At 40.2% G+C, this 18,038-nt stretch overlaps 4 protein-coding genes across 4 annotated transcripts; 3 read left to right on the plus strand and 1 right to left on the minus strand.

The window, feature by feature from the left end:
* Nucleotides 1–50: 50 nt before the first annotated feature.
* On the minus strand, nt 51–4,074 carry MELLADRAFT_77907 (uncharacterized protein; the record flags this gene model as incomplete). Its single annotated transcript, XM_007410721.1, has 7 exons — nt 51–763; nt 851–1,778; nt 1,842–2,264; nt 2,356–2,495; nt 2,559–2,882; nt 2,968–3,428; nt 3,508–4,074. 7 exons carry the CDS (start codon nt 3,926–3,928, stop codon nt 287–289), a joined length of 3,174 nt encoding a protein of 1,057 aa, XP_007410783.1.
* Nucleotides 4,075–6,020: 1,946 nt separating this feature from the next.
* Nucleotides 6,021–6,354, plus strand: MELLADRAFT_31155 (uncharacterized protein; the record flags this gene model as incomplete). Its single annotated transcript, XM_007410540.1, has 2 exons — nt 6,021–6,122; nt 6,205–6,354. Coding segments are annotated over 2 exons (252 nt in total), but the record flags the coding sequence as incomplete, so codon positions are not given.
* A 4,531-nt stretch (nt 6,355–10,885) lies between these two features.
* On the plus strand, nt 10,886–12,528 carry MELLADRAFT_116620 (uncharacterized protein; the record flags this gene model as incomplete). The annotated part of the gene is made up of 8 exons (XM_007410541.1): nt 10,886–10,934; nt 11,035–11,109; nt 11,212–11,288; nt 11,385–11,433; nt 11,537–11,586; nt 11,656–11,778; nt 11,898–11,991; nt 12,112–12,528. The coding sequence occupies 8 exons, from the start codon at nt 10,886–10,888 to the stop codon at nt 12,243–12,245; spliced, it is 651 nt and encodes a 216-aa protein (XP_007410603.1).
* Nucleotides 12,529–14,921: 2,393 nt separating this feature from the next.
* MELLADRAFT_71990 (uncharacterized protein) lies at nt 14,922–16,848 on the plus strand (the record flags this gene model as incomplete). The annotated part of the gene is made up of 5 exons (XM_007410542.1): nt 14,922–15,014; nt 15,743–15,896; nt 15,997–16,102; nt 16,187–16,367; nt 16,438–16,848. The coding sequence occupies 5 exons, from the start codon at nt 14,999–15,001 to the stop codon at nt 16,698–16,700; spliced, it is 720 nt and encodes a 239-aa protein (XP_007410604.1).
* Nucleotides 16,849–18,038: the final 1,190 nt, after the last annotated feature.

Raw genomic sequence — 18,038 nt, forward strand, 5'->3', positions numbered from 1 at the left:
TGAAAAGGTTGTATGTATCACAAAACCTTTGAAAATTTACATGAAGATTGGAAAAAGTTAAACCCTTTCTTTCTATCTATTGGAAAATGTAGATTTACTACATACATATCTCCTAGATTTAATTTCAAAAATGATTTTTTAGAAAATGTGTACTAATGATAATAATTTCACAAAATTCCTACAAGATACATCAAATGAAATCAACAAAACAAACACTCCGATCAAAAAAATCAAACTTCACTTCTTTACAAATACTCAACAAATCATCAACAATCTGAATTCCATCTCATTTCTTCATCACCTCAACTAGTCCACTTTCGATTTGATCTTCTTGACTTCCACTACCACCTTCTTTCATCCCAACATTTCTTTCATCACTCATCATACCTTTAGGTGTAGGTGCAGGATTTTGAATCTCAGAACTCAATGAATTAATAACACGTTCAGAATTACCATAAATGCTTATTTCAGTTGTCATTTCATTCAAAACTTGATGGATCGTTTGATTTCCTTCTTCTTCTTCTACACTTTTCTTTTCCGAAACTCTGGATTCATCAGATGCAAATTCTCCAATTATATTATCTTCTTCATCTTCTATCTCATCTTCTTCTTCTTCTTCTTTTGATGATTGTTTTCCATTAGATTCTTCCTCTGAAACTGAACTCATCCTACGAAATTCTCCTGTTTTAGGTGGGAATCGTCCAAATGCGATTCGACGTTCCTTTTCTAATTTAGTTCCTTCTCTAGCCCATTTAGTCGAAATCTATTCAACAAAGCACAAAAAAATCAGAACAATCTGTTCTTATTTGTTCTTATTCTATAGATTCAAAAATGGTCAAAGAGCACTCACCTGAATCGCTTTATCTTTTAACATCACATTAGTTCGATCAGCTAAAAGTTGTGATTTAGATCCATTGGTTCCATGTCTTTTTAAGATATGTGCCATACAATCATATCTCTCACAATACTTAACCACCTCTTCAATCAATAACTCCTCTTGTTCTTCAGTCCAACGTTTTCTTCTTTTTTGATTAGGTGGAGAAGTAACTTTAGCTCCTTTTGCTTTAGTAGCTTTAGAGAAAGAATCGAGATCTGATGAATCAGATGGAGATCGACGTCGTTTGATCGGTTTAGTTGAAGGATCTCTTGACGTAGATTTCTTGATCTGTTTAGAGGGAGAAACTTTTTCTTCAGATGAAGATCGACGTCGTTTGCTCGGTTGAGTTGAAGGATCTCCTGATGTAGATTTCTTAATCAGTTTAGAGGGAGAAACATCTTCTTCAGCTGAAGAATCTTCTTCAAAATGTTTCGAAGTAATTTCTTTTGGTGATTTGTTTGAACTTGTCGTCACTCTGTGTGATTTACTTCTTGAACGCGTTGCTTTTGAACCCCTCTTCCATGGTTTCTTTACCTGCTTGGAACGTTTTTCTAAATTCTCATCTGAATCATCTGACTTATTATGATCTTTTTTAAGTTGTTTCTTTGGTCTTGAACCTGACTCAGTTGTAGGTTGACTTCGTTTAGATGATTTACTCGTTTTCACCTCTTTGTCTTTACCTTTGCCCTTATCTTTAGAAGTATTCTTTGGTTGCTCGACATCTTCATCTACATGTGTGATATTCTCAGCAGACGTATCATCAGCAGGATTATCTTTAGACGAAGAGTTTGGTTGAGGAGCACTCGATTCCACTGATGACTTTGGTGAAGCTTCAATTCCTTGTCGATTTTCCGATCGAGCGGTGGTTTCAGTTATGGACAAAGACTTGGCTTGGGGAGCCCTAGATTCCACTGATGACTTTGGTGAATCTTCAATTTCGGTGGTTTCAGTATCAGACAAAGACTTGGATTGAGGAGCACTCGGTTCCACTGATGGCTTTGATGAAACTTCGCTTTCATTTTCCAGTCCAGCGGTAGTTTCAGCGTTAGACAAAGAGGTAGGTTGACGAGCACTTGATTCCACCCATGACTTTGGTGAAACTTCGCTTTCTTGTTGATCTTCATTTCCAGCGGTAGTTTCCATAACCTCTTCTTGTATAGTTGTTTGAGTTTCATCAAAATCGATCTGTTTAGCATTCGATTTCCTTTCATTGAATACCTTCTTGGGAGAGGTTGATGGATTTGATGTTCCTTGCTTTGAAGGTTGTCGATCTGGTTTCTGAGGAATACTACTTGAATGACTATGACGACCAGAGAAAAACGTTGGATTTTTTTCAACTTGTCCCTCAGCAAAGTTAACGAAGTTGGCCGTAGCTTCTACTTCACCTCTATAATGAAGAATCGAAACCACGTTTTATTAGGAACCTCTGAACAAGCCAAGATGGAGTAAATGTATAATTGAGGGAGATGGTAACATACGCAACATTTTCATGATGTCGAGCCTGAGCAGTTCCAGCGCTTGGTCCGTCATAGGAGGCTGGTACACTGGTATCTTGACGGTTAGAGGAGGGTACCAAATGGTCCTCACAGAAACTGCTATCGTCATCTTCTGCACTCTCCTAGAAGTGCCAGAACGTTGATGTGAGACTTATGACGGTTTATGATAAAGAGCATAGACTTACTTCATCGTTGGCCGGCTGTACAACAAGCCCACTAGGTCCTTCCTTTGATGTAACTCGATCACTCGGCCCAGAACGCCTGGGCGAACTTCTAACCCCTGGTACAAGATGGGAGGTTTTTTTGCCTGAACCTTGAACTTGACTCTTTCTTGCATTTGATGGACGAGGAGTACGGGAACTCTCCCCCCAGTCGTGAACTACTGGCGGATTGGTTGGACGAACGTACTCAGGGAATCTACAACACACCATATCAATGACCAATTCAATGAATTTAGTATATGTATGCATTTCTGCAATCTTCTTTGGTTTATTACGGAACGGATATAACTGTATTTTCGAAAGAAAACATAAAATTACAAATCAGTTTCAATGAATGACTTTCTAAAAGATCCAGATTGAGAAGTCACTCAACAGATTGGTGAACCGATTGATAAATCTCTTCAAATTTTTCATTAGTTGATTTTTCAAATTCAGGTATAATTTCTTGATGATGATAATTTTGATGATGATTTCGATCTAAAAGTTGAATTAAATTCACCAAAGTTTTTTTTTCAACTTTAAAATCCGAAAATAAACTTGGTGTATTTTCTTCAATTTTATTAATTCCAATTAAAATCAATTTTTGAACTTCATATTCGATTAAAAATTTTGAAAACATTTCTTCTTGTTTCAAAGTTTGGGTGAAGTCTTGACTTTTAATCAGACAAGATAAAAATTTATCAATTGATTTATGTCCAATTTCGTATGGTGAAGTTAAAAAAGTTATAAAGAGTGATCCTAAATTGTATTTTAGGATTGCATCCCGACAAGCCGAGTCATGTGTCTCGTCATGTGCGATGAATGAATCTGGTGTTGTCCACATACTTTGTACAGCTGTGAGATGATCAAAAATGTAGAAATCGCAGCTATTTGTCAGTCTTGGCTGTGTTGCAAAAAGATAATCCAGACTTACCGGATGCAGCATCCCATGATGACTTTTCTGATTCACTCAATTGATAGCCCATTGATCCTTCTACTAACTCCCGGGACTCGAACGGAGTAGATAATACATTAGACCAAAAGGCATCAACACACATATTCAAGATAGTGATCTTGGTATTAATTGAAGGTTGAATATTAGACATCGGCTTAGATGAAGCACCTCTCTTGGTTGTGGAGGCCGAACGTTGTCGGTCTAATGAGATACTTTTACCAGAAGGACGAGAAGTAACTGATTCTTGAGCTGGATTGGGTGTAGGTGATGAAGTTTCAGATGGAGTTCGATTAATATCATCAAGATGATTTTCATTGACGGTGATAGTCGGTTTAACTTCGTTGGCGACTTTGTTCCGTTCACCTCGCTTTGGACGAGTTTGTTTATGTTTAGGTGGCATTTTGAAGCAGAAGAGATAAGTTTTTTTAAATAATCACTTCTTTCTTGATCGTCTTGAGATTGAGAAGTAATCAAGATCAGTAAGAAACAAATTAGGAAGTGATTCGATGGTTGGTGATGAGGAAAAGGAACAAGAGTAGAAGGTAGAACTAAGCTGAACAGGGCAAAGGATGTTATTTAAATCAAATCAGCTGAGGACCAAGTCGGATGAGATTGGAATCGCGACCCCTAACCCCTAACCCCTAAGTGGTTAGGGCTTAGGGGTTTGCTAGATCCACTTCTCATGATACACACAGCGCAACCTATGGACCATGAGATGTTCCTGAGTAATGAATCAGGCACACTTTGTGAATATCATGGTCATGCCAGGACATACCCACTTCAACAACCACTACAATAAAACTAGTCCTTGTCACTGCATCATTTGATTGGAAACAATGTTATTGTCCTTTACATTTTATCAAGGTAGCAACCGATATGGTCTACTACCTTTTTGAGAATCAGTTTCACTGGATTAGGATATTGTCATCTTATCAGAAATCAGAATGATCCATATGATGCCAAAGAAGTCACAAATCCGGCAAACTCTGTCGGGAGGCTCTCGGTCTGTTTACTTTTCTGAAACCTAACCCCAAAGAGTAAAATGGACTGAAATGTAGTTTTAAACTGTAGTTTTCATTTAATTTGATTTGATTGTGAATTTCCAATCTCCTGCTCGTCATCGTCATCACTCATCATCATTCATCCTCACACACCATCCTCATCGTCAGCTCAGCTTTAGCTTGATTACCAACTTCAATCAGAAACACATACACATTTCAACCACTCAAATGTCCGATCAGGGTATGTTATCGCCTTCAAATCAGTCTCTAATCCATCGTCAGCTCGTACACCATCATCCCAAACTTCTTCCTCTTGCGCCATACAATATCCGTCCATCCTTGCGCCTTTCAACCTTCGATCAGTCTTCATCCTAGTCTACCTCAGTATTCTCTGAAGTGCGATTTGTGAGGCCCACGCCTACGAGCGATCATCTCACAACTATCCTCGCATTATCTTGAAATCGCCGCCCTTTTCAGTCAATCGACTCGGGTGTGGTTTGTTCTTATCTTCTTTCTCCCCATTCTCTTCAGATTCCTATTTGCCTTTCTCGTATCCTTCTCACTTGACAGCTTTTCAATTTTACCAATTTCTATTTGATCAAGTCTGAATGGGTTAATGGCTATCAATCTATCGGATTCCATCTCTCACATATCGATGCTTCAATCCAAGTAGGATCGATCAGTACTTTTCAGCTTTCGGTTTACGAATCGCATCTTGCTTTTTGTGTTGTCGAGTCATGAAGAGCGCTATATCGCCATGTCTTTCCTTCTTCATTCGTCGCTCAACCATCCTCGGTAGCAGGTAACGTGAGAAATCAAATATATGATCTCGATTCACACGGTACACCGTCCAATTTGACTTGGGTTCTTCGGGGAGCAACCGATTCAGCTTCAACTGAACTATCGCTCCGTATCAGCTTTTCGCATCATCTCTACACCAATCAGTTTATGGCCATTGTCACTGGTCATCAAGTCCGATCCAAGACGATAAGGCTGGCAACAACATGATGATGATCTCATACACCGCAATCATTCATCCTCTTATCAATCCCAGTCCTGTCCGCTCTTTCAATTCTTTTCAGACACACTTCCTTCGCCAACCCAACACAATCATCTTTGAATCACATACCGAATATTTAATCATTTGACCTTTGCTATTTTCTCTTTCGATCATGTCTGTCGGTTCATCTTCCGGATCACCACATTCAGATTGGGATAACGGACCTGCTGTTGATCAACCAAATGGACAAGAAGAATCTAATTGGAACCGTAGCGAGGAACGTAGGGAACGTACACCAAGTCCACGTCGTACAAATCATCGAGAAAGAAGTAGAAGTCCAATAAGAGGATCTGCAGTCACTAGTGATGATCGTGGTCGGTATGTTGAATCAAGTTCTCTATGAAACTTTTTTTTCTTCAATCATTGCACGTCTCTTTCGCTCATACATCTTACTTGTTTCTCCTTTGGCTTGAACTCGATTTTTCTTTAGATCTAGTGATGTTGTCAATCCTGGCAACAATTTACATGTTTCAGGCATCAGTCTTCGTGTCGAAGATCGTGATTTAGAAGAACTTTTCTCCAAATATGGCAAGGTAAGTGACTACGATTCTGACCTGTTATCTCCTTTTTTGAGAACATCATTAATGATGAGGAGTTTTCTCTTGGAATGGATAGGTACTAAAATCACAATTGATGCGTGATCCTCATACTCGTGATCCAAGAGGTTTTGGATTTGTCACAATGGAAACTGCTGAGGAGGCAGAAGCTGCTATTGCTGGTCTTCATGGGACTGAACTGATGGGCAAACCGTTATCTGTTGAAAAGGCTCGAAGATCTCGAGGAAGAACTCCTACCCGTCAGTAGCTTTTATTTCAATTGACCGTCGTACATCAATCTAACTAGAAGGATCTTACATTGTGTACAGCTGGACAGTACCATGGTCCTCCTAAACGGGATGATGGTCATAGGCCGTATGAACCTCGAGGTGGATACCATGCTCGTTATGATCCTTATGATCGTCGATATGACGATCGTAGAGGTTATGATGACCGTAGACCAATCTATGATGATCGTCGATACCGTTATGACGATCGTCGTGATGATCGATATGGCTATGCAGCACCTATGAGGGACCGGTATGACGATCGATATGATCGAAGGAGAGACGATCGCGATTATGATCGTCGAAGATATTGATCATTAAGATTGAGTTTTCCAAGTCGATTTTTTCCAAACCAAGACCATCGCCTGTTTTCTCGAAACTTGACACGACAGGAAATTCGGTGGAAAGTCTTTTTGTCTAGATCTTTTTTCTTTGGATACCTGAATACTCGATTTACTAGGGAAGACACGGGCTACAAGAATTGAAAAGAAGATGTTTTTTTTTGAAAAGTGTTTGTTTCTATTTGAAAAAAACTGATAAGCTTAATCATGTGGAAGAAATATCTATATCAAAAAAGGTCTCTTTTTGTTTACCTTATTTTGGCTTTTTTGTATAATTTTGTTTGATTGTTTCCTCTTTACTCCTTGTAATGCTTTTCTCCCTATTCCAAAAATCTTTTACTGTCCTTGTTGTTCTTTATCTTTCCTTGTTCTGGTTTAATTTTCCCTTTTTTGTTTGGGATCAGAGAGTTCTTTCAGAAAGAAAAATGGGAAAAATCTTACTTGTCTTGATTTTTTGTTCCTTTGTGTGTGTGTGTTGATTTGATGATGTATAAAGTGTCGGCTACTGTTTTTTTTTTGAAAAATCAAACCAATCCTGAATCAAAGTTCTTTGGCACTTGAGGTTCATATATATATACATATCAATCCCTTATCGAAGGTTTGTGTTGGGTTGTTTGTAGTGTCGTGATAAAAATCATTTCTTGTTCATCAAAGGACATTTATTTGAAATTTCTCACTTGCAAAAATCATTCAAAGAAATTGGAATGACTACTATATAAGAAAGGTGAGTTGACTTTCTTGCTTTGGTGGTATTGGCAAACTATACTATACCATACTATACTATACTATACTATACTATACTATACTATACCCAAAAAACTGGGTCCAAAATTATTGGTTTTCATGGAGTATCTGTTTTGTCAGAGCAAATTTCACTGAAAACTAAAAAAATGAGAGTATTGGTCTTGACAAATATTGGTTATATCTGAGTCTACTGCGCTCATTGAAGGTGTTTTGTGAGGAAATTTGCACAAAATAGAGAATTTTCAAGAAGATTGATTATGTGATAGATATCATAAACTTTAGATTGGACAAGTCTCTGACAGGATCACTGAAAGATTTTTCAACAATACATACATACAGCCATTCCGATATTGCTTGTTGCTCCGTTTTGAAAAAGAAAAAGTTGAAACCTAAGTTTTTACTTGATAAATTTCAAACTCAGCTGTAATTCAAGGCAATACAGCCAATTTCCAGGTTTTAACCAGTTAAAACTTAGGTTTCAAGCTCACAAACTTTTTCTTTTCAAAAGGGTGCGACAACCAATATTGGAATGGCTGTACCTAAGTTTTAACTGGTTAAAACCTGAAAATTGGCTGTATTTCCTTGAATTACAGCCAATTTCAAAGTTTTATGGAGTAAAAAGTTAGGTTTAACCGAGTTTCACTTTTTCTTTTTCAAAACGGAGCGACAAGAAATATCAGAATGGCTGTAATGTGAAAGTGTTATTTAAAGGAAGATGATCAGGATGAAGGTATTGAAGCTAATCTAAAAAAGTCCCTCAAGGGAAGAAGTGTTACATAAGTCCAGGACAGTCAACACTGGGTGAAATTCCATGCACATATTGATATGCGCAACACATGTTGATTGGTGTCATTGACATGGACATGTGTTGCACATATCAATATGTGACTAAAGTGCAAACGTTAACTGGACAGAATCAAAGCATATACAATTGGGGTACCCAAAGTGAGTATGTATGTGTACATACAGCTGTTCCCAGAATGGTTCATCAGAAATTTGTAAAAAGTTCATCAATGCAGCAGATAAAATAACTGTAACTTGTTTTGCCAATATTTCCCAGAACCAAATAACTCACACCTGGTAAGCGGGTTGACCAGTGCCTTTCCACGTCAAATCTTATGAACTGATGAGATAGGGATATTTTCACCACTAGCCATGAAAGCCAAAAGATTATCATGGAGGATTTAGCACATGTATTTCAAAAGATGTACAGATGAATCATCACAATGACACATGATTGTCATTGGAGGATTATCTTCCTTCCATATTGCTCAACTTCATGAAAAGAAAAAACTCAACAAAACCAAAAGTATGAGTTTTTCACAGGAGAGAATTTTGAAAAAAATAGACCAACCATTGTGGGAACAGCTGTACTTCTTGGTGCATAATCTTTTTGTCTTTTTTCAAATCCATTTGCAGCCGGGAGAAGTATGTTTTTCCATTGGCACAACTTGAGTCTTTCACTGCCCATGCTGGTTGATCATCACCCTCTAATCACCAAACATAAACACATCCACTATTCCTGATCAAGAAACTTCTTGCCTTTGGCCAGCTCAAGGCATGATCAATGAAGTAAAGAAGAGAGATGCTGAGGACAGGAAAAGTATGCACTGGGTCCTCACAGCTAGAAACCTCTGGAGAGTTCTGGACCTAAATATACTTTTTTATTCTTGATCACTGCCAGCTCTTGTACTGCGGAAGAGACACCAGTGGATACCAGCTATCCAATGGCTCCATACCAAGCATAAGCCAGGCCTAGCCTGTATTGGTGCCAGTGAACCAGATACAATGTACTCATACGTGTTTACTCCATCCACTATTTTCAGATTTACTGTGGACATTGTAGAGAACCCTATTAATGGCTATGCCTGTCTTTGTTGCCCTGAAGCTGGTACCAAGGAATGTCCTGCATGTCATCGACATCCTTTGGCCACATGTGATTAAGTTTGGTTCTGATGCATGGCTTTCTATTGATTGTTCTTAGTGCTGGTCTGAAGAGCCAATCATGGACAATTTACCTCTAGATCCCTGTGGTTGTACTGTTTTCTGTTCAGGCCGGTACCATTCTACAGAGACACATTTACCCTGTACAGAGTCTACACACCTCATCAGACCTCTTGTCAACACAATATGAAGTATACTACCCACCTCCTCCAAACCAGGTGTGACTTTCAACATATTGTTCTTCTTGAATATTTCCTCACCAATATCAACCTCCCCTGTAGATTTCATACTATGCTGAGGAACCTTTGCAGGCTTTGATCAAGTACCTTGGCTCAATTTTCTACAGCTCTACTCTGCATCAGTTTTGCCAGATCTCTGGCTCAAGGGGCAATGATTTAACTGCCGGTTATTGATGAAAAATCAAGTTGTTACATTGAAAATTTGATTGGCAACATCTGATAGGTTTTCCACATACAGGTGCAAACAATCAGTGGATTGATAGTCTGAGTTGCCCATCAAGTACTCCATTGGACTAAATTTGAGAGTCTAGGCTTATAGTCATTCACTATCTTAAATAATTGATTTGAAAGTCTATCCCCTTGATCACTTCATCCACAAACACTTGTTCTTTAGCTCATTGAATTTGTTTGATTAAAGGATATTCCAAGAGGAAGGAATGAACTCATAACACTTGCAAGAAGATACTTTTTTATGTGTGTTAATATCATTGGACTGGTGGGTTCTTTCTCAAATTCTTTCAGTATGTGAGAGTAAGTGATGATTATGCTGTATCAATCCACTTTACCTTGTTGGGTCTGAGGCTAGAACCCAAAGTTGTTTGCCCTTTCTTGCAATTCACCTGACTTCCAAGATGTGTGCAATGTCAGTGCTCCAAGTGTGTTGAGGGTTTTTTCTTTTTTTTTTAAAGTGCACTAAGGCATTTATTGCATGAAACACTATCTAAACAGTTAAATTTTAGAGACTAATACACCTTTGAAAATTCGGCCATTTAGTCGGAACAAAGGATTTCGATGCCATTTGATGTCAAGTTTTTATTTTCTTTCCTGTTGAGGGGTTTGTTCTAAAATGTCCAAGGCATTCCTTTACGGATACTTGTCGCCCTGATGTTGAAGTTAAATTCAGGGTGGCCGAAGACAAACACCGAACGTTGATGAAACATTGAGACTGAGTTTGTCCTTAAGATCTAAAACCCTATCGACCTGTAATTAATTTAGATACAGCCACGAAGAACCTTAAATAGTTAAATCTGAAATTCCAAGTTGAGCTAATATGTATGACTTACATAAGATCTCGCTAGCACCTCCTTCAAGTTCACCTTCATTACCTATCATATCATCAACTTGAACCTCTCACCTGACCATCATACTTGACTTCCTCCACTCACTTAGCTACTTTCCGTCAACTACTCATTCTCATCATCAAAATGGCCGCCGCTCGACCCAACTCAACTCGACCTGCTTATCAATTTAAATGTAGGTTTTGGAAGACTTGTTGACGTTATATCCATGCAGTACTTCCTTCGAAACAATAACTAAGATAAATATGTCTTATTGTCTACCCTCTACCCTCTAGTGGTCCTTCTTGGCGAATCTGCGGTCGGGAAATCGTCACTTGTCCTTCGATTCGTTCAGAATGACTTTCAAGAGTGTAAGTCAATCTATCTGACTTTGAAACTCACGTTTGAGCCATATGAATGTGCATCCGACCCAGCAGTTGCTCGTATCCTGATTTTGATACTGTGAAATTTAGATCGGGAAAGTACGATCGGTGCAGCTTTTCTGACTCAAACAGTTCAGCTGGATGACCAAACCACGATCAAATACGAGGTCCGTGACTGTATCCATTTCCCCATACGACCCAGATTGTCGTATGTGTCAGCACCAAATTACTTATCTCATGGGATACTCTTGGACTGCACGTAGATTTGGGATACTGCTGGCCAAGAGCGTTATAAATCACTTGCTCCAATGTGTGAGTTATCCTCGAAATTATCACCGTTTCGGAAATTCATTAAATCCCCAGATCATTCAAAGTATCAAGATGGACTTATTCCAAGCTTTTTGAAACACATTAGATTATCGAAATGCAAATTGCGCCGTGGTGGTCTATGACATCACTTCTTCAGTATGTTCCATATGATCTTCCAATCCTTCCGTTAAACTGATAGCATGTTTACGAATTCTCTCAACATAGGCATCCCTAGAAAAGGCCAAAAATTGGATACGCGAACTTCAGAGGCAGGCAGATTCTCAAATTGTCATTGCCTTGGCTGGCAATAAAGCTGATTTAGAAGAACGAAGACAAGTCTCAACAGCGGTATGTAGTCAAGCTTGCCATCAAATCAAATTCCAGTATCCAACTCCAAATCAGGAAGCCATTCTATTTGATCTTCTCTGAAACCCCCTTGTGTGTATTTTTATAATATGTTTTTGTAGGACGCACGCCAATTTGCAGAAGAAGAGAATTTACTGTTTTTCGAAACTTCGGCAAAAGATGCCACAAACGTTCATGAGATCTTTCAAGCCATTGGTATGTCTTAACATGAAAAGATGTACCATTTCAAAGCCTGAATACACTTTGCTATCCTTGCCAGTCTATGTATGAAAAGTTGACTTTGTTCTGTTTGTTTTGGATTTCTTGTATTCTCAGCTAAGAAACTACCACTTGATTCAGCTGCTTCTCGTGGCCCTCGGGGCAGTGCTGGACCAAACCGAGCTGCAGGTGGAGTAAATCTCAACCAAGGAGCAGGTGGTGCTGATGGTGATGGGGCATGCGCTTGTTAAAAAGCTTCAAGACATCTCACTCATATTTTTTACATTTTTGTTTGTGCCCGCACGATTCAAAAGATATCGGTTCTTTTTTTTGTTCTGTTAGTCTTGTAGGTAGTTGGTTTTTTTACTTTCGTCGGCGTACTTGTGTATTGTATCGTCTTTTTCCTTTTTCCTTTCCGCCTCCCTTGATCGTTTTCGGTAAAGTGGGGCCTTATGTGAATCTCTTCCTATGTTCAACTGATTTACAATGTCTCTTTCCTGCTACATTTTTTCATGCAATGTTTGATATATGACGATATATTTTCACGGGAAAGAAGCCTCCATGCTCTCAAGACATCATATCCTTTTAGACATGTGTCTATTGTCTAAGGAGGTTTGAATAATCATTTGTTGTTCTGAGTAGCGAAGTGAGGAATTTTGAATTCATAGCAGCATGACCAATTTCGGCCGCATAACCCGAGCAACTTGGCGGGCGATGGAGAACAAGCTCAGTGCAGCAGGTATTAAAACTGAAATCAAGTCCAAAGCCGTTGTACGTTATGAAACCGATGTGAAAGGCTTCAAACAGCTTCAAACGGCCGGATTGCGAGGGATATATCGTCATGGAGCCATGGGCTGTTGCCAAGATTATATGCGATGGTTTTCGATGTAGGGGCCTTCCGGGGTCCTCCGGCAGAGCCTAGAGGTGAGTTTTTGACGGCAGGATCTAGGTTTTTTCTCCTGCGCTGCCAGTTGTCAACCTTGACTTCTCCTGCCTCTCATGAGCCCCGCTTGATGCAATCAGGAGCACCCAAATTTATGCATAAGCAAGTCCTGCCAAAAGGAGCTTTGAGGCAAGCGTACTCGATTTTCTTTTGTTGGTGTACTGCAAACGTGAGATGCTTCTCTCATCACGCTTTCGTCCTCCAAAAATTTCATTCAAATGTTTGTGTGACCTGCACAGTCAACTTAGTATGTTCATCCGTTTTGTTCATCTACCAATGGGCCGAATGTGTTATATGAATCTAACAGAATGTAAGCTCATCTGTGGTCCTCTCTTAACCCCTTTGATTGGTTTAAGTAGATAATTATGACCAGGCTTTGCACAATTCACAAGCAATTCTTTGATGTTTGTCCTATCACCTTTTTGGATGGGTCTCAAGGAAATTTCACTGATTGATTTGGTCTGACAACTCACCCTTGCAGAACTTGATTATTTACCAACTTAGTACACTGTCATGAATCTTCACATTATGGCGGCCATTGTTAGGATCTCTGTATATTTCAAGCAAGCCTCTGGTATATTGATCTTCACATCATCTTGTACTGAGCAGTCTTTAACCAATTGATCTCAAGTCATTTTTATTCACATCTCTTTTGGAATTTTGACTTTGAGTACCATATATATTCATCATATTATGTTATATCTATGCATGATCAAAATTTTCTATTCCTTTTGCAATTTTTTGATCAATGAGAAGCATTTTACAGATGACACAGATAGGAATAGATGGGAAGTACAAAGTTAAATAAGGTAAACACATGAATTCAGGCTGTGAAGCCACATAATCACAGAATATAAGAATATAAGATGCTTGCTTTGGTGATCTAGGCTACCTGGTGAGAGTGACTTTTTCCAAAAAAATATTATTTGATATTCTGGTTCATCTTCTAGTCTTCACAACCCTTGTTGATTTCAGAGGAATTCAACATAACACCAACTTAATGTTTCTTGATCAGAACAATTTACCCAAGCTCAACAAATGTTATCACACCGTTAGACAATCCTTATAAACATTAGGTTTTTTATGACCAACCCAAATATCTCCAACCCTAGAAACTTGTTGATCAGTTGGGTACAGCAAGGAGTTCAGGTATGTGAAAATAGAGGGTAGGTAGAGACAAAGATAATCAACCCAAGTGAGATTGCTTTAGTAACCTCTGGTTGGGATCTCCATCACGATCCATTTTCAATATGTACTTGTGTAGAGTTGCATCTGCTTTTTCATTTTTAAATTTACTAGAAGTGCATTGTTAAAATTTATTCAAGCAAAGAAAACACACCCAGCAGTTGATTTGAATTATTCCAAAATGGTTTACTCATTCAATTTCAATTATTCACTACTCAAATCATTCTATTAAAAAATGTCATCAGTAAAAGCATTCTTGTGTTTAGGAAGTATACTCATATGAAGACATCTTATTGATGTACAATGTGATTTGCATCCTTGAGCCCAGTTACTATCTATTGTGTGCGGTTGGTTGATTGAAAGTCTCTAAGTGGTTGATCTCATAGACTGATTCTCCCACTTTTGTGATTTACATTGATGGAACAGGCATGAACGCTGTTGGAGTCTCCACCAAGACATAAATTGAGGCTCTTCTTTGACCCCTTTCTATTCGATTGAAAGGATTTGAAGAGGCCACTTTTGTATATGGACAAGTCTACACATACCAAGCTTGTGATTATCTATCAGGAGTTGGTGGATCCTTCTTCCTCATATGTATGAAGTTCACAATTTGTGTTATAGCTGCGATGAATTTGGTTTGTGAGCAGATCAGTGATGGCGATAGTTTTGATTTTCAAGCTCGATTAACTTGAGAGTTAACCTAACCCAATTAACTCAATTTAATTTACATAATTACTTTTTCCAAAACATATAAAACCCGACGGTCAACAGAAATTCGAGCGGTCATCCACCACTTTCAAGTTCATCAATCACATTCACATTCTCATTCTCAAACATACTTTCATCTCTTTACATTCCTGCCTTTCTCGATTCAAGATGCCTGGCGATCAGGGTATGTTCAACCAAACACCTTCACCTACACCTACTCCAGTATACCACCTTCCAAGTCGGGAGTAAAAGCAAAAATGTCCTTTCATTCACCCTCACCCCATCTCGCTCGCTACATTACCTCCTCTCGCCCTATCATCTGAAGCTCGTCAGCATATGTTGCCCATCTAGCAATCATATCTGTGTCAGACATTTCAACAGCTGCGTCCTCTTACTAAGACTATCCATCAGTCTTTGGGCTTTGGGTCCATCAACCACGGCAGTCATTCCACTTCTTTATCATTCTTGATCTCGGCTCGACTGTTGTCGGCTCGTTGCAATCGTCTCGAATGTATATCGATAACGCTTCGAATAGCTCAGTCTCGCCACTTAGTCTGCGTATCCTGATCACGCGGTCACATGCGTGACCTCATGTTCAGTTCGGTCCTCATGTCACCTCACCTTGCCTCGCCTATCGTATGCTGGTGATTCAAAAAGGTGTTTCGACCTGTCCTTTTCGACATTAGTTGCACTTCACTTCAACCTTTGACACCCCATCATCGGCTTGCTGCTCGATCTCTTGCTCGGCCTCAGTTTCACATCTTCGGATACTCGCCTCACTACTCATCGATCTCAGAACGCCCCTTACGCATCAACGCTCCCGCATCTACCCTATCACCCCCATACGCTTGTTTTTTGTACTAAAACCTTTCAATTCCCCCGTTGTCATGCTGGTTTTCTGCTGCGACGTAGATTGGGCCGACGGACCTGCACCTGCCGAATATGGCCGTCAAACCGACGGTGGTCGTCGATCCGGTCGGTCTGCGAGTCCCAATGGACCTCCTCGTAGAGACCGCAGTCGGAGTCCAATGCGTGTCGAATCCGAGAAACCCATACCTCGAGGACGGTAAGCCGAAGCATCCATTTTCTGAAAGGTCATACCATCTCCTGTTGTAGATTAACTGACAATTTCATTGGTTTTCATCTCTGATCTTCACATGGCCCAGTGGCAACAACGGTGACCACAACCCAGGAAACAATCTCCATGTATCTGGCATTAGCAGCCGAGCTGAAGATGTCGATTTGCACGAGCTGTTTGTCAAGCATGGTCGAGCAAGTTTCTACCGCACTCTGAATTCATCCAATGGTCCTCTAATGAATGGCCTTGCCTTGAATTTTTTCTTTTTTGATCCACAGGTTCAAAAGGCGCAGCTCATGCGCGACCCTAACACTAAAGAAATTCGTGGCTTTGGTTTTGTGACTATGGAGTCTGCTGAAGAAGCTGAGGCTGCTATGGCTGCTCTCAATGGCCTTGACTTCCTTGGCAAGGTACTATCTGTCGAGAAAGCACGCAGAGGCAGAGCTCGCACTCCTACACGTAAGCTGCTTCTGACAGCCTTTCCAATCGCCCGCCAACACTAACATATTCTACCACCGTGCTCTTCTAGCTGGTCAATACCACGGCCCACCCAAGCGTGATGAGCGTCGCTATGATCCACGAGGTTACGGTGGCGGTCCGCGATATGACGACCGCGGAGGCGGTGGTGGCTATGATCGACGTGAACGTCGTTTTGATGATCGCGGCCCACCTAGTAGAGATGATCGGTATGGGTATGCTGCTCCTATGAGACCAGAACGTGAACGTTATGATGAACGTCGAGATTATGATCGACCTCGTCGTGATGATCGTGATTATGATCGAAGGTATTGAACAATTATAAACATTTTTTTCGTGTCATTCATCCTCTCTGTTCTTCATGTCTTCAAATCTTCATTTGGTGTTAGTCATATCTGTGAAACATGCAGAATTTTGTAATATAATAATATCTCTGGACCAGTTTATTACTCCGATCAGGGTGATTTCTCGTGGAAGGTCTAGTTACCGTCTGCTTGATGAAATAAGCAGGAACCCGATAACTGTCTCCCTTTCGTGAGAAGCCCTTCCGACATTTCAAGCTTCAGACCATTGCATATTCGACTCAGTAGGAGTTTGTGGTGTTTGATGTAAAAGGTAGAGGGTTGGGTATCCCTCATCTCACGCGGTGGGCGCGACTTTTCAAAAAGGGAGCGCCTCGGGCGCTCCCGTACAGGCCTGGGCGCGCTCATTTTGGCTGAGGGCGCGACAGGCGCAAAAGGCGTGATTTTTTTTAACATTCGTTGAAAAAAGTCATTGGACTCAGGGATGCAGGAGTGAGTATGAGTTTACTCAGTAAGAGCATCTCCAACGGTGCCTTGTAAACGTAACAATACGTAAGCTGTATGTTACGTTGACAGGGTTGGGTCAAAAAATGACCCTCCACCGGTCGGCAGATTTCTCACCTCTGGCCACTCGTGTGAAGTTTGGTTTGAGGGATACTGGGTATCGCATGTCAAGACCTTCATGCATGAAGGGCTTCCGCAAAAGATGCAGGAAGCAGTATTGGCGACGTTTGGGACATAATCATACCACATGCGTCCAAAGATAAATATGATAATCGAAAGAAATTACATATCAAGTATATAGTCAATGAGATATCAGTCAACTTTTAAAAGGAATATCGTGCGCTTTCGGTGTTTTTGGCAGGAGCACGACCTTGGAAGTCCCTCCATCATGTGCGCGGTGGAGGGAAATCATTTTAAAGAAAAAATACAGCTTACTGTATGTTTTCAGACAAGCCTGTACGCCTTTTGGCGATTCAGGACCGTTGGAGATGCTCTAAAGTGAGTATTATTGAGTATACTGAGTATTTTTGCCTATTTTTGGCCCTGTAAACCCGTACACCAGGGGGTAAATGTCCTCGGCCTCGGATGGTTCTGGACACGTGTCCAGGAATTTCGATGAGATGGCGTTTCAAAACCGGCCCAGTCACGAAATTTGTGAGAGCCGTAATTAGAGCTTGCCTGACACCGGTTGAACCACGTGTGACAAACACACGTACTTTGACCGGTCCCCACCTCCGTCTCAGGAACGATCCAGATGTCAGAACGGGATGAGGTCGTGACCGAGACGGTGTTTTACGGATGTGAAACGGTAAGATGCCGTTCCGCTCCTGCCCGAGTTTGGCTGTGT

Source organism: Melampsora larici-populina, assembly GCF_000204055.1.
Source record: "Melampsora larici-populina 98AG31 unplaced genomic scaffold MELLAscaffold_21, whole genome shotgun sequence".
Classification (NCBI taxonomy): domain Eukaryota; kingdom Fungi; phylum Basidiomycota; class Pucciniomycetes; order Pucciniales; family Melampsoraceae; genus Melampsora; species Melampsora laricis-populina.